At 44.7% G+C, this 15588-nt stretch overlaps 1 protein-coding gene and 1 pseudogene across 1 annotated transcript in view; one reads left to right on the plus strand and one right to left on the minus strand.

The window, feature by feature from the left end:
- Positions 1-558: 558 nt before the first annotated feature.
- Positions 559-15588, minus strand: part of LOC118151079 (uncharacterized) — a 113576-nt gene continuing 98546 nt past the window's right edge. Inside the window, exon 5 of the mRNA XM_078350061.1 lies at positions 559-6398. Within this exon, the coding sequence (XP_078206187.1) occupies positions 6109-6398 (290 nt within the window). The 3' untranslated portion in view covers positions 559-6108. The remainder of the gene's footprint in view (positions 6399-15588) is intronic.
- LOC128930795 (small nucleolar RNA U13) lies at positions 12568-12665 on the plus strand (annotated as a pseudogene).

Raw genomic sequence — 15588 nt, forward strand, 5'->3', positions numbered from 1 at the left:
CAGGTTACCACAAAGGGAAGCCCATCAGACTCACAGCAGATCTCTCAGCAGAACCCCTACAGGCCAAAAGAGAGTGGGGGCCAATATTCAACATCCTTAAACAAAAGAATTTTCGACCCCAAATTTTATATCCAGCCAAACTAAGCTTCATAAGTCAAGGAAAAATAAATCCTTTGCGAACAAGCAAGTACTCAGAGATTTCATCACCACCAGACCTGCTTTACAAGAACTCCTGAAAGAGGCACTAAACATAGAAAGAAATAACCAGTACCAGCCACTCCAAAAACATACCAAATGCTAAAGAGCATCAACACAGTGAAGAAACTGCATTAACTAGTGGGGAAACAGCTGGCTAGCATCAAAATGGCAGGATCAAATTCACACATAACAATATTAACCCTAAATGTAAATGGGCTAAATGCCCCAATCAAAAGACACAGACTAACAAATTAAATAAAAAGCCAAAACCCATCTCACATGCAAGGATACAAAAACCTCAAAATAAAGGGATGGAGGAAGATTTACCAAGCAAATGGAGAGCAAAAAAAAAAAAGCAAGAGTTGCAATTCTCATCTCTGATAAGATAGACTTTAAACCAACAAAGATCAAAAAAGACAAAGAAGGACAATATGTAATGGTAAAAGGATCAATGCAACAAGAAGAGCTAACAATCCTAAATATATATGCACCCAATACAGGAACACCCAGATACATAAGGTAAGTTCTTAATGACTTACAAAGAGACTTAGACTCCCACACAATAATAGTGGGAGAGTTTAACATCCCATTGTCAATATTAGACAGATCAACAAGACAAAAAATTAACAAGCATATCCAGGACTTGAACTCAGACCTGGAACAAGCCAACCTAATAGACATTTACAGAACTCTGCACCCCAAATCCACAGAATAGACATTCTTCTCAGCACCACATCACATCTACTCTAAAATTGATCACATAACTGGAAGTAAATCACTCCTAAGCAAATGCAAAACAACAGAAATCATAACAGACAGTCTCTCAGACCACAGTGCAATCAAATTCGAATTCAGAATTCAGAAACTAAGAACCATACAGCTTCACAGAAACTGAACAACTGGCTCTTAAATATTGATGGGATAAACAATGAAATGAATGCAGAAATAAAGATGTTCTTTGAAACTAACAAGAACGAAATCAAAATATACCAGAATCACTAGGACAAATTTAAAGCAGTCTCTAGAGAAAAATATATAGCAATAAATGCCCACACGAGAAGCAAGGAGAGATCCAAAATTGACACCCTATCATCATAATTGAAAGAGCTAGGGGAGCAAGATCAAAAAAACTCAAAACCTAGCTGAAGACAAGAAATAACTAAGATCAGAGCAGAGCCGAAGGAGATAGAGACACAAAAAACCCTTTAAAAAAAATTAATAAATCCAGGAGCTGGTGTTTAGAAAATATCAACAAAATAGACAGACCACTGGCCAGGTTAATAAAAAAGAAAAAAGTGAATAATCAAATCGATGCAATATACAATGATAAAGGGGATATCACCACAGAAATTCAAGCCATCATCAGAAATTACTACAAACAACTCTATGCACATAAACTAGTAAACCTGGAAAGAATGAATAAATTCCTGGACACCTGCATCCTCCCAGGCCTAAACCAGGAAGAAGTCAAAACCCTGAAAAGACCAACAACAAGGTCTGAAGTTGAGGCAGCAATTAAGACCCTACCACCCAAAAAAAGCCCAGGTCCAGATGGGTTCACAGCCGAATTCTACCAGACATACAAAGAGGAGCTGGTACCATTCCTTCTGAAACTATTCCAGATAATCCAAAAAGAGGGAATCCTTCCCAAATCATTTTATGAGACCAAAGTCATCCTGATACCAAAACACTGCAGAGACTCAGCAAGAAAAGAAAACTTCAGGCCAATATTCATGATGAACATAGATGCAAAAATCTTCAATACAATACTGGCAAGCTGATTGCAAGAGCGCATCAAAAAGCTTATCCACCATGATCAAGTAGGATTCATCCCGGGGATGCAAGGCTGGTTCAACATACACAAGTCTATAAATGTAATTTACCACAGAAAGAGAACAAAAGACAAAAACCACATAATTATCTCAATTGATGCAGAGAAGGCCTTTGACAAAATTCAATGACTCTTTATGCTAAAAAAGCCCTCAATAAACTAGGTATTGACTAAACATATCTCAAAACAATAAACCCTATTTATGACAAACCAACAGCTAATATGATACGGAATGGGCAAAAATTAGAAGCATTCCCTTTGAAATCTGGCACTAGACAAGGATGCCCTCTCTCACCACTCGTATTCAACATAGTACTGGAAGTTCTACCCAGAGCAACCAGGCAAGAAAAAAAAAAAATAAAGTGTAGTCAAATAGAAAAAAACGAAGTCAAATTGTCTCTATTTTCAGATGAAATAATTGTATATCTAAAAGACCCCATCGTCTCAGTCCAAAATCTCCTGAAACTGATAAACAACTTCAGCAAAGTCTCAGGATATAAAATCAATGTACAAAAATCACAAGCATTCCTATACACCAGTAACAGACTTAACAAGAGCCAAATCAAGAACGAACTGCCATTCACAATTGCTACAAAGAAAATAAAATACCTAGGAATACAACTAACAAGGAACATAAAGGACCTCTTCAAGGAGAACTACAAGCCACTGCTCAACAAAATAAGAGAGGACACAAACAGATGGAGAAACATTCCATGTTTATGGTTAGAAAGAATCAATATCATGAAAATGGCCATACTGCCCAAAGTAATTTACAGATTTAATGCTATCTCTATCAAGCTACCAATGACCTTCTTCACAGAACTGGAAAAAAACACCTTATATAAATAAATTAAAAGGTGTTCATATGGAACAAAAAGAGAGCTCGCATAGCCAAGTCAATTCAAAGCAAAAAGAACAAAGCAGGAGGCATCACACTACTGGAGTTCAAACTATATTACAAGGCTACAGTAATCAAAACAGCATGGTACTGGTACCAAAACAGAGATATAGATCAATGGAGCAGAGCAGAGGCCTTGGAGGCAACACAACATTATCTACAACCATCCAATCTTTGACAAACCTGACAAAACAAGCAATGGGAAAAGGAGTCTTTGTTTAGTAAATGGTGTTAAGAAAACTGGCTAGCCATGTGCAGAAAGCAGAAACTGGATCCCTTCCTGACACCTTACACTAAAATTAACTCCAGATGGATTAAAGACTTAAACATAAGACCTAACATTATAAAAACCCTTGAAGAAAACCTAGGCAAAACCATTCAGGACATACTTGTAGGCAAGGACTTCATGAACAAAACACCAAAAGCATTGACAACAAAAGCCAAAATAGACAAATGGGACCTAATCAAACTCCACAGCTTCTGCACAGCAAAAGAAACGTCATTAGCGTGAATTGGCAACCAACAGAATGGGAAAAAATTTTTGCAATCTACCCATCTGACAGAGGGCTGATATCCAGACACTACAAAGCACTAAAACAGATTTACAAGAAAAATACGAACAAGCCCATTCAAAAGTGTGCAAAGGATATGAACAGACACTTTACAAAAGAAGACACACATGAGGCCAACAAACATATAAAAAAATGCTCATCATCTCTGGTCATTAGAGAAATGCAAATCAAAGCTACATTGAGATACTGTCTCATGCCAGTTAGAATGTGATCATTAAAAAACCTGGAGACAACAGATGCTGGAGAGAATGTGGAGAAATAGGAACACTTTTACACTGTTGCTGGGAGTGTCAATTACTTCAACCATTGTGGAAGACAATGTGGTGATTTCTCAAGGACCTAGAAATAGAAAATCCATTTGACCCAGCAATCCCATTACTGGGTATATATCCAAAGGATTATAAATCATTTTACTATAAGGACACATGCACACGAATGTACACTGCAGCACTGTTTACAATAGCAAAGACCTGGAACCAACACAAATGCCCATCGATGATAGACTGTACAGGGAAAATGTGGCACATATACACCATGGAATACTATGCAGCCATAAAAAACGATGAGTTTATGTCCTTTGTAGGGACATAAATGAACCTAGAAACCATCATTCACAGCAAACTGACACAAGAACAGAAAATCAAACACCACATGTTCTCACTCACAGGTGGGTGTTGAACAACGAGAATACATGGACACAGGGAGGGGAACATCACCCACTGGGGTCTGTAGGGGACAAATAGGGGAGGGCCGGGGGGGTGGGGAGTTGGGGAGAGATAGCATGGGGAGAAATGCCAGATATCGGTGATGGGGAGGAAGGCAGCACATCACACTTCCAAGTGTATACCTATGCAACAATTTTGCATGTTCTTCACATGTACCCCCAAACATAAAATACAATAAAAAAAACTAAAATTATAATTAAAATAAATAAATAAAAAGAAGGTTGGGCCAGGTGCGGTGGCTCACACTTATAATCCCAGCATTTTGGGAGGCTGAGGCCAGTGGATCACGAGGTCAAGAGATCAAGACCATCCTTGCCAAAATGATGAAACCCCGTCTCTACTGAAAATACAAAAATGAGCCAGACATTGTGGTGCATGCCTGTAGTCTCAGCTACTTGGGAGGCTAAGGCAGGAGAATTGCTCAAATATGGAAGGCAGAGGTTGCAGTGAGCCAAGATTGTGCCACTGCGCTCCAGCCTGGTGACACAGCGATGCTCCATCTCAAAAAAAAAAAACAAAAAAACAAAAAAACACCATTTGCAGGACTGGATATGAAAAGGAAAAAAAATGTACAAGATTAAATGCGTGCTGTAGAAGAACCACACCTGTTCATCTGCTGAGCACACCGTGATTCCTAACTCAGCAAAAGGCCCCCCGCTCTGGGAAAACCTGAAAGCGAACTGCTGTTTCCAAAATGCATTTTTACGGTTGGAAATCTGTGTTTCCCAAGCCCTCCTTCCAGTCCTTGGCACTGTGACAAACATTTCTCACCCCTGGGGACGTAGGGCTGGAGATGCAAAAGTGAAAGTCACCAAGGCTGAGTTTCAGCTGCCTGCATCCTTGCAGCCAGGGCCAGAGGGCCGTGAGGGATTCCCTAGCTCCCACCGTCTACGCTGGACTCACAGGGCATGGCTCTGCCGCAGTGGCCTGGCTTACCTCCATGAAGTGATTGCTCAGGGTGGGCCCTGAGTCATTCTCGAATATCTGGCTGACACGGAGATGCCTCTTGTTGCTGCTCTCATCCCAGTGCTTCCTATAGCTCACCTCTAGTTCAAGCGATTCTCCTGCCTCAGCCTCCAGAGAAGCAGGGATTACAAGTAGCCGCCACTACGCCTGGCTAATTTTTGTATTTTAATAGAGATAGGCTTTCACCATGTTGGCCAGGCTGGTCTTTAACTCCTGACCTCGTGATCCACCTGCCTCAGCCTCTGAAAGTGCTGGAATTACAAGCATGAGCCACTGCGACTGGCCTTTTTTTTTTCTTTAACTTATTTATTTTAGAGATAAGATCTCACTCTGCTGCCCAGGCTGGAGTACAGTGGCACATTCTTGGCTCATTGCAACCTCTGCCTCCTGGATGAATAGAAATAAGACTGAGGCTGAAGTGCCAGCCCTGGATTTATTCCTAAATGGCTCTGCTATTGGGAGCAAGTTCATCTCTTTGGGGTTGAGCTTGGGGTATTCAGATCACCACTTGCCAGACTCTGGCGCACTCTCTGGACATCCCACCTCACCTGGGAACCCACTTTGTAGCTGAAGGCCAAGATCTGTGTGCAGTGGAGCTCGTGGCCCAGCTCCAGCCTGTAGGCACCGTCTAAGCCGTTCTCTGTCTGCAGCCTCTTGCCAGTGCTGCACTGGTGTGTTGGCTGTTTTGCCTGGGCTGTGAGGATCAATCAAGGGACCCCTGCCCTCCTCTGCCAGGCAGCCCCTTTAACAGGGCTCCAAGAGGAGGAGGGCCCAGCCCAGCCTGGCCTCAGTCATGTTTCCCCCACCCTGTGGTCTGCTTCACCTGTCACTCCATTAGAACCTGTTCATAGGGAGGTCTTAAGAGATGGATAAATTCCCCTCAACAGACATTTTTTTTTAATGAGCAGGTACTAAGTCCTACTCAGAGCCCACAGAATGGCTAATGAAAAATCCTGTGGTGACAGCGTATCTTAGCTCGCAGAGCCACAGCCACAGGAACCAGGGCAGGCCCTGCCACCTCAACCTGCCCCACAGCCAGGCACACAGTGCTTTACCCAGGAGGCTGTACTGGATCCTCAGGGAGCTGGTCCACAGCTGGCCCCACTGCTGCAGCAAGCCAAGGGCACACAGCCCCACCAGCCCTGGCACGAAGAGTTTGGCACGCAGGGTGGCCACCCAGCATTCATCCTCCTTCCTTTCCAGCAGTGCTGCAGGGACAGAGAGCAGGCAGGTGAAAGCATTAGCCCCAGGGACCAAAATTCCCAGCCCCAGGCAAAGAGGGAACTCAGGAATACTCCAGGGGCCTTGGGGTTGGGGGCTCCTTGAAGAGTCAACACCTGTGCCCTGCACAACAGCCCACAGACAGGTCTAATCATGGCTCACTGCAGCCTTGACCTCCCAGGCTCAATTGATCTTCCACCTCAGCCTCCCAAGTAGCTAAAACTACAGACATGTGCCACCACATTGGCTAATTTGTGTGTGTGTGTGTGTGTGTGTATATATATATGTGTGTGTGTGTATGTACACACACACACACACACATACATACATACATACATACATACATATACACATATTTTTTGTAGAAACAGGAGTCTCACTATGTTTCCCAGGCTGGTCTTGAACTCTGGGCTCAGGCAATCCTCCTGCCTTGTCTTCCCAAAATGCTGGGATTATAGGCATTGGATACCATGCTTGGTCCAAGGATAAAGTAGAATGAGGCCAGGCGCAGTGGTTCATGCCTGTAATCCCAGCACTTTGGGAGGCCAAGGCAGGCAGACTTCCTAAGGTCAGCAGTTCGAGATCAGCCTGGCCAACATAGTGAAACAGCGTCTCTACTAGAAATGCGAAAAAGAAAAGTTAACCATGTATGGCGGCAGGCACCTGTAATCCCAGTTACTCTGGAGGCAGAGGTAGGAGAATCGCTTGAACCCAGGAGGCAGAGGCTGCGGTGAGTCAAGATTGCACCATTGCATTGAGTCCCAACAACACTGTGAGACTGTCTCAAAAAAAAAAAAAAATGTACAATGAAACAAAATCAAATAGGACAGATGACAAAAGAATTAACCACACATCATGGGTCGCTGGGTATATTTCACCTTCTGAAGCTTCTTCTTCTGCAACACTGAAGGTCATCCAGAACTCACAGGTGGAAATGGGCCAGCTGTTATGACTTCCAAACACCCACATGAGGTGGTCAACAGCCACCGCTCCAAGTTCCCCCAGCCCCAGCTCCTGTCCTTACCTTGGAATCTTTCAGAACACATAAGTGGCACACCCAGGTGCCACCACCTTGGCTCTGGCACAGTGCCAACATCTGCTCAGCCTGTGTGTGTGTTTTAAATGCCCCATGTATTTTAGGTCAAAATGTTACATGTGCTTCTTATCGTGGGTGAGAATAAAAACTGTCCTAAAGCTGCTATTTTAAGGTTTGTGGGGGAGGTTGGAGGTTGGGGGAGGTTCTGGGGGCTCACACTGAGCCTGCATCTGTCCTTAGATGGGATGTTGATATTAAAAGGCAGGAGTGATGAGAACCATCAGGAGGCATTTGGCCCGCACCCTAGCCTGGCCATGTAGGAGACAGGGCACAAGGGGTCTCATCGCCTACCTGTCAGGTGGGCTTGGTCATTCAGCAGATGGCTCAGCGATGCAGAGAGGCCAGCTTGCTGCGCACCTGCTGCATGAGGTTCCCTGTAAAAATGACAGGGCTGGCCCCATCACCAGTTTCATCTCCAACTGCACCTGGAACTGCTTGGCCTTGCCAACAATGGGTGGCTGCAGGTCACTATAGCCCTGAAAAGGCCTTGGTGTCACCTGGAATGGCAGGCTTGGCCAGCAAGACCAGCCATGATCATACAAGCTGGGACCAGAGAGATGGCAGGAGACAGCCAAGCTAATGGCTTTGTATGCCAATCCTTCCCAGTTTTTTATTTTTCTTAAGATGGAGTCTCATTCTGTTACCCAGGCTGGAGTGCAGTGGTGGGATCCTGGTTCAATGCAACCTTTGTCTCCCGGGTTCAGGTGATTCTCCTGCCTCAGCCTCCCAAGTAGCTGAAATGACAGGCACACACCACAGTGCCCAGCTAATTTTTCTATTTTTAGTAAAGACAGGGTTTTGCCATGTTGGCCAGTCTGGTCTCAAACTCCTGAGCCCAAGTGATTTGCCCGCCTTGGCCCCCAAAGTGCTGGAATTACAGGCGTGAGCCACTGTGCCTAGTCCTTCGTCAATTTTTTAACTGCAGATTTCTCAAAATTAGAAACCTGTGTTACAAACTCAGACATATATACAAAGGACTCCTCTTTTCTCCTTGACAACCCCCCTCATTGGATCTATCAAAAACTCAGTTGACCGTCACTATGTGACTAGAACCAACCCCATCTCTCACCTCTGCTGCACACCAGCTCCAGCCCTGGTCATTCCAACTATCTCACTGCAACATCCTCCTGGCTCTCCCGGCTCCCATCCTGCCACTGGCAACGGATCTCCACGTGGTGACCAGACACGTCCAACCATGGCACACTAGCATTTCTTACAGTACACCCCAAAGTCCTGAGGCCAGTGAAGCCAGAACTTTGTTGGTCATTGGTGCAGACACTGGCAGGGGGGCCATGGGGACAGTTCACTACACTCCAAGGCCCCACATGGGAGATCCTCTAGAAAAGCCATGAGCAACTACAAATATCATCTTTGATGGCCCCGCCAGACGGTGAACAAACCCCACCCATCCCTCTCATAGCCACTAGCTAGTCAGTTCACCAAAAGTATGTCAAAACAATACTATTACCAGACCCTCACTACTTAACGCTGTGTTTCCCTGATCCCCACCGACATGTGTGCAGACGTGTGTATGAATGTGTGTGCATCTGTGTACAGATGTATCTGTACATGAATGTGTGTAGATGTGTATGTATACAGAAATACCAAAATACACAAATATGTGTGTATGAATGTGTGGATATGAATGTGTATGTACAGTGATGTGTACATGGTAGTGTCTATATGTAGATATGTGTATGAATGTGTGGGTATACAGACATGTGTGTGGATGTATAAAGATGTGTATATATACGGATGTGTGTATATGAATGTATGTGTACAAATATGTCTACATGTGGATGTAGATGCTCACAGATTTTCCTGCTGACAGGCATATCCTAGTGCTGGCTTTCTCCAGTGTGTATCAGAGACTGCGTGGTGGTGTCAGAGCTTCCTCAGGGTGCACGTGAACAAGAGCACAGAATTTCTCTCCCAAACCACTACATTTTGCAGATTAAAGAGAACACTAGTCACAAATGCGTCAGGTCAGCAGGCATAAACTGGGGCTCTGCAGGCAAACCAGGACCCAACCTTGACCCACACGGGGACGGGGTGCCAAACAGAACACTTCCCAGACCAACCTTAAATCCTACAAACTTTAAGGCTGAATTCAAGCCTCGAACCCCTGGGCCCAGAAATTCGAGGTTGAACCCAAGCTCTGGCACTTTGTATTCAAGAACTCATCTGCCTCAGTTTCCTTATCTTATATGGGGTTACAAAGAGGACTTGAAGAAGGGACCTCCTGCCTGCTGGAACATGCCCCAGAAAGTTAGAGTGCCAGCTGTTACTGTAATTTTGATGAGTCTGGGGCAGATGGAAGTAGAATTTCTCCAAATGCAAATAAACATTTCCAGACTTCAGACAGCTCTATAGGGAGTGGAAGGAAGGTCCAAGGGAAGGTACAGGCAATCTGTGCTTGCACATTTAGCAAATAACAAGACATTCAAGGTCCCCTGGGGGTTCTGGAAATGAGGCAGAAGTCTCAGCCATCAGACAGGTGGGGCTTTAGCAGGAAGACGGCTCTCCCCTGACATGAGTCTTCACCCAGGCTGATGGCACAGGTGGAAGTGGAGAGAGTATTTATGCAGCAAGACATCCAGCCTGGCTTCAGACTCTCCACTCCAGGCCTCTGAGAAGACACTGGAAACTGAGGCAGAATTGGGCGATCCACTGCTGAACGTGCCCAGTGGTCATGCCTGGTGGGATCAAGTCTAAAGCTGCTATTTGTACCTGGCTGGAGTACAGTGGCACGATCTCGACTCACTGCAACCTCCACTTTCCAGATTCAAGCAATTAACCTGCCTCACCCTCCTGAGAAGCTTGGCCTACAGTCGTGCACCATGCCCAGTTAAGTTTTGTATTTTTGGTAGAGACAGGGTTTCTCCTTGGTCAGCCTAATCCCAAATTCCTGACTTCATGTGATCCTCCTGCCTCAGCCTCCCAACATTTGTTTACCTTTTGAAGTCACCAATCTGCGTGAAAAGGGGGTAGAAGTTTTAAATCTTCTCCCCAGGATAAAGGAGACAGACACGAAACTTCAACACAATGACAAGGGCTTCAAGTGACTTTCTAAGTTCCATCCAGGTACCCTTGGGTACAATCCCTTGAAAAGCACCTACTAAGATAAAAATGAGCCTGGACAACATAGTAAGACCCATCTTCACAAAAAAGAAAATAAATAATAGAAAGGCATGGAGGCACAGGTCTTAGTCCCAGCTACGTGGGAGGCTGAGGCAAGAGGATCACTTGGGCCCAGGGGTTCAAGGCTGCAGTGATTTAGGATCATGCCATTGCATAGAAGACCTTGTAAAAGAAAGAGAAAAGTGGGGGAGAGAGAAAAGGAGGCGAAGAGAGGGGGAAAAGACATGGGGGAAAGGGAGGGAAAGAGGTACGAAGAGAAAAAGAGAGGAATAGAGAGAGGAGGGAAAGGAAAGAAGAGAAAAGAAAAGAAAAAAGAAAGGAAGAAAAGAGAAAAGAAATGAGAAAAACATATAAACTTTGTGGCCAGGGAATTCCACTGTTATGAATTTACTCTGGAGAGAGAATTGTGTTCACCACAGAATAATTATAGCAGAAAACCTGGGAAAAACTCAAGAGTACTTCATTAAGAAACTACATGAATACATTTCATTCCATGGACTGTTACACGATCATTTGCACTACACGGGAGACTCTGATTTTTTTAGGTGGATATATTAACTCCACGTGCTGATTGTGTGCATAGATTATCTTGGAAAGGAATCACCAAAAAACCCTAACAGCGATTGGCTTTGAGGAGGCGTGAGAGAGTGGCTTTAAGGCTGCACCAACACCAACCAATAGAACTTTTTTGCAATAAGGACCATATTTCTGGGCCATCTGCAGCTGTGAAGCACCTGAAATGTGGCCCACGCAAACAAAGAACCAAATCCTTCGTTTTCTTTAATGTTAATTTATTTAGATTTTTTTTCTTTTTTGAGATGGAGTCTCGCTCCGTTGCCCAGGCTGGAGTAAAGTTGCGTGATTTTGGCTAACCGCAACCTCTGTCCCCCAGGTTCAAGCAGTTCTCCTGTCTCAGCTTCCCAAGTAAATGGGATTACAGGGGCTCACCACCACATCCGGCTACTTTTTGTGTTTTTAGTAGAGATGGGGTTTCACTATGTTGGTCAGGCTGCTCTCCAACTCCTGACCTCAGGTGAGCCACCAGACTCGGCCTCCCAAAGCACTGGGATTACAGGCATGAGCCACCATATCTGGCCTCACTTAGATTTCAATAAACACATAAGCCACTGGCTGCCATATGGGAAACTCAGATCTATAGTCTTTCATAGTTTTTGAACTTTGAATCATTTAAATGCATGGCCTATTCTTTTTAGTTATAGAACTTAATAGAATAGTATTTAGATTGTATTAATTTAAATGAAATCTACCATAGAATTTAAATTGAACCAGCGAATGTGGATATATAAAAATATTGCCAAGGTGTGTGTGTGTGTGTGAGTGTGTGTGTGTGTGTATTAAGTGTCTGTGTGTGTGTATATATGTATGTATATTTTGTTTTTTGTTTTTATCTTGAGTGAGAGTCTCGCTCTGCCACTCAGTTCGGAGTGCAGTAGTATGAAGTTGCCTCACTGCAACCTCCGCCTTTAGGGTTCAAGTGGTTCTCCTGCCTAAGCTTCCCGAGTCAACGGGGTTACAGGTACACACCACCACCTCCAGCTCATTTTTGTATTTTCAGTAGAGAAAGCGTTATACCATGTTGGCCAGGCTGGTCTTGAACTCCTGACCTCAAGTGGTCCACCTGCCTCGGGGCCTCTTAACATGCTGAAGATTACAGGCATGAGCCAGGATGCCCAGCTGCAAAGGTGTGTTTTTGAGTAAAATGAACAACTTACAAACAAAAAAATAGGGAACAGCTGGGAGTGGTGGCTCATTCCTATAATCCTAGCACTTTGGGAGGCTGAGGTGAGAAGATCACTGGAGCCCAGGAGGTCGAGGCTGCAGTGAGCCATGATTGCACCACTTCCCTCCAGCCTGAGTAATGTGGCAAGACCCTGCCTCAAGAAAAACTAAAATTAAAAAACCAAAACCTAAACATGACGATTAAGTTTTCAGGTTGTTTTATGATATGTGCCTTCCTCAAAACTTGTTACGATATCATCACCTCACCCATCTGATGCAAAAAAGAAAAAATAAAACCCAGAGACTCAAACTAAAAATATTTGCAAATCTATAGCGTTAGGTGTTGTCCTGTGTCTCCCTGAAAGACACTGAAGCCCTACGCCGCAGGATCTGTGGATGTGACCTCATTTGGAAACAGTCTCTTCACATGTGATTGAGCTAACCTGAGGTAATGAAGGTGAATCCTAATCCCGTGTGCCTGTGTTCTTATAAAAAGGGGATGTGTGGACAAATAAACCTACAAAGGGAAGACAATGTCAAGACAGAGACAGAAGACCACCTACAAGCCGAGGAACTCTGGATGCTCTGAGAATCCATGAGCGAGACCTGGGACAGACCCTCCCTCACAGCCTTCACAGAAAAAAACAATCAATCAATAATCCCTTGATTTTAGACACCTGGCCTCCAGAACTGTGAGAATAAATCTCTGTGGTTGAAGCCACACAGTTTAGGGTACTTTGTTAAGGCAGCACTGGGAAATGAATGCAGAGTTCTTGGGGCACACATCAACACTTCTGAATAAAATTTGGGACATGGCATGCTTGAACTTACAATTTATACTTTTCTCTACTCTGAATTCTTTTTTATTTTTGAGAGACAGGGTCTTACTCTGTCACCCAGGCTGGAGTGCACTGGCACAAGCATGGCTCACTGCAGCCTCCACCTTCTGGGCTCCAGCAATTTTCTTGCCTCAGCCTCCTGAATAGCTGAGACTACAGGCACATGTCACTGTGCCTAATTTTTTAAAAATGTTTTGTAGAGATGAGGTCCTGCTATGTTGCCCAGTTTACCTGGGACTCCTAGCCTCAAGTGATCTTCCCACCTTGGTCTCTCAAAGTTTTATAAGCCATTGTAACTGGCTTGCCTTTTTTTTTTTTTTTTTTTTTTAAAAGACAGAACCTTGCTCTATTGCCCAGGCTGGAGTGCAGGGACAAGGTCTCAGCTCACTGCAACCTCCATCTCCTGAGTTCAAGCAATGCTTTTGCCTCAGCCTCACGAGTAACTCAGCTTATAGGCTTCTACCACCACACTCAGCTAATTTTTGTATTTTTATTACATGTGGGTTTCACCAGTGGGCCAGGCTGGTCCCGAACTGCTGACTTCAGGTGATCCGCCCACTTCAGCCTCTCAAAATTCTACCATTGTGGTTCAGTGCAACCTCTGCTCCTGGGTTCAAGCAATTCTCCTGCCTCAGCCTCCCAAGTAGCTGGGATTACAGGTTCCTGCCACCATTGCCAGTTTTTGTACCTTTAGCAGAGATGGTGTTTCACCATGTTGGCCAGGCTGGTCTTGAACTCTCGACCTCAGGTGATTCACCTGCCTCAGACTTCCAAAGTGCTAGGATAGCTGGCATGAGCCACTGTGCCTGGCCTACTCCTATTATTATTACATTGTAATATATAATAAAATACTTACACAACTCACCATAACGTAGAATTAGTGGGAGCCCTGAGCTTGTTTTCCTGAAACTAGATGGTCCCTTCTGGGGGTGATGGGAGACAGTGACAGATCAACAGGCATTGGATTCTCATAAGAAGCTCACTGTCCAGCTCTCTCGAATGTATTATTTACAGTAGGGTTTGCGCTCCTATGAGACTCTAACAATGCCACCGATCTGACAGGAAGTGGAGCTCAGGTGGTGATGCCAGCAATAAGGAGTGGCTGTGAACACTCCCTCGCCCACCCGCTGCTCACCTGCTGTGCTGTCTGCCCAGCTTCTAACAAGGAAGCCAGGCGCGGTGGCTCACACCTGTAATCCCAGCACTTTGGGAGACTGAGGCAGGTGGATTACCTGAGGTCGAGAGTTCGAGACCAACCTGACCAATGTAGAGACACCCTGTCTCTACTAGAAATACAAAAATTTGTATTTCTAGTAGAGAGAAAGGAGCCAGGCATGGTGGCTCATACCTGTAATCCCAGCTACTTGAGAGTCTGAGGCAGGAAAGTCACTTGAATCTGGGAGACAGAGGTTGCAGAGAGCCAAGATTACACCATCGCATTCCAGCCTGGGCAACAAAAGCAAAACTTCGTGTCAAAACAACAACAACAACAAAAAGAAGCCAGGGTGCAATGGCTCACACTTGTAATCCCAGCACTTTGGGAGAATGAGGAGGGCGAATCACCTGAAGTAAGGAGTTTGGGACCAGCCTGGCCAACGTGGTGAAACCTGTCTCTACTAAAAATACAAAAATTAGCCAGGTGTGGTGGTACATGCCTGTAATCCCAGCTACTCAGGAGGCTGAGGCAAGAGAATTGCTTGAACCTCGGAGGTGGAGGTGACATTTACCTGAGATCACACTGCTGCACAGAGTGAGACTCTGTCTCAAAAAAAAAGGAAAAAAAAAAAGGCTACAGACTGGTACTGATCCATGGCCAGGAGGGTTGGGGACCCCAGCTGTAGACAATATGAAATGATCAAATCAGCGTAACAGACAGTCATCACCTCAAATATTTATCAAATCCTTCTCTTCTGGCTATCTTGAAATAGTCAAATAAATTCTCATTCACTGTAGTTTCCCTTGTGCGCTATGGATTACTGTAACTTATTTCTTCTATCTAGGCCTTCTGGTCTTTCATTCTGTTTTTTAAGATTATTTTCATTTATTTCTGAGACAGTCTCTCTCTTTCTGCCAGGCTACAGTGCAATGACATAATCTTGACTCACTGCAACCTCCACCTCCTGGGTGCAGGCAATTTTCCTGCCTCAGCCTCCTGAGTAGCTGGGAGTACAGGCGTGCATCACCATTCCTAGCTACCTTTTTTTTTTTCGTAGTGATGGGGTTTCACCATGTTGTCCAGGCAGGTCTCAAACTCCTGACCTCAGGCAATCCACCCACCTCAGCCTCCCAAAGTGCTAGGATTACAGGCATGAGCCACAGTACCCGGCCACTTATTCATTCTTACATTCATTCATTCTATGA

The sequence above is a fragment of the Callithrix jacchus genome, chromosome 15 (genome assembly GCF_049354715.1).
Source record: "Callithrix jacchus isolate 240 chromosome 15, calJac240_pri, whole genome shotgun sequence".
Classification (NCBI taxonomy): Eukaryota; Metazoa; Chordata; class Mammalia; order Primates; family Cebidae; genus Callithrix; species Callithrix jacchus.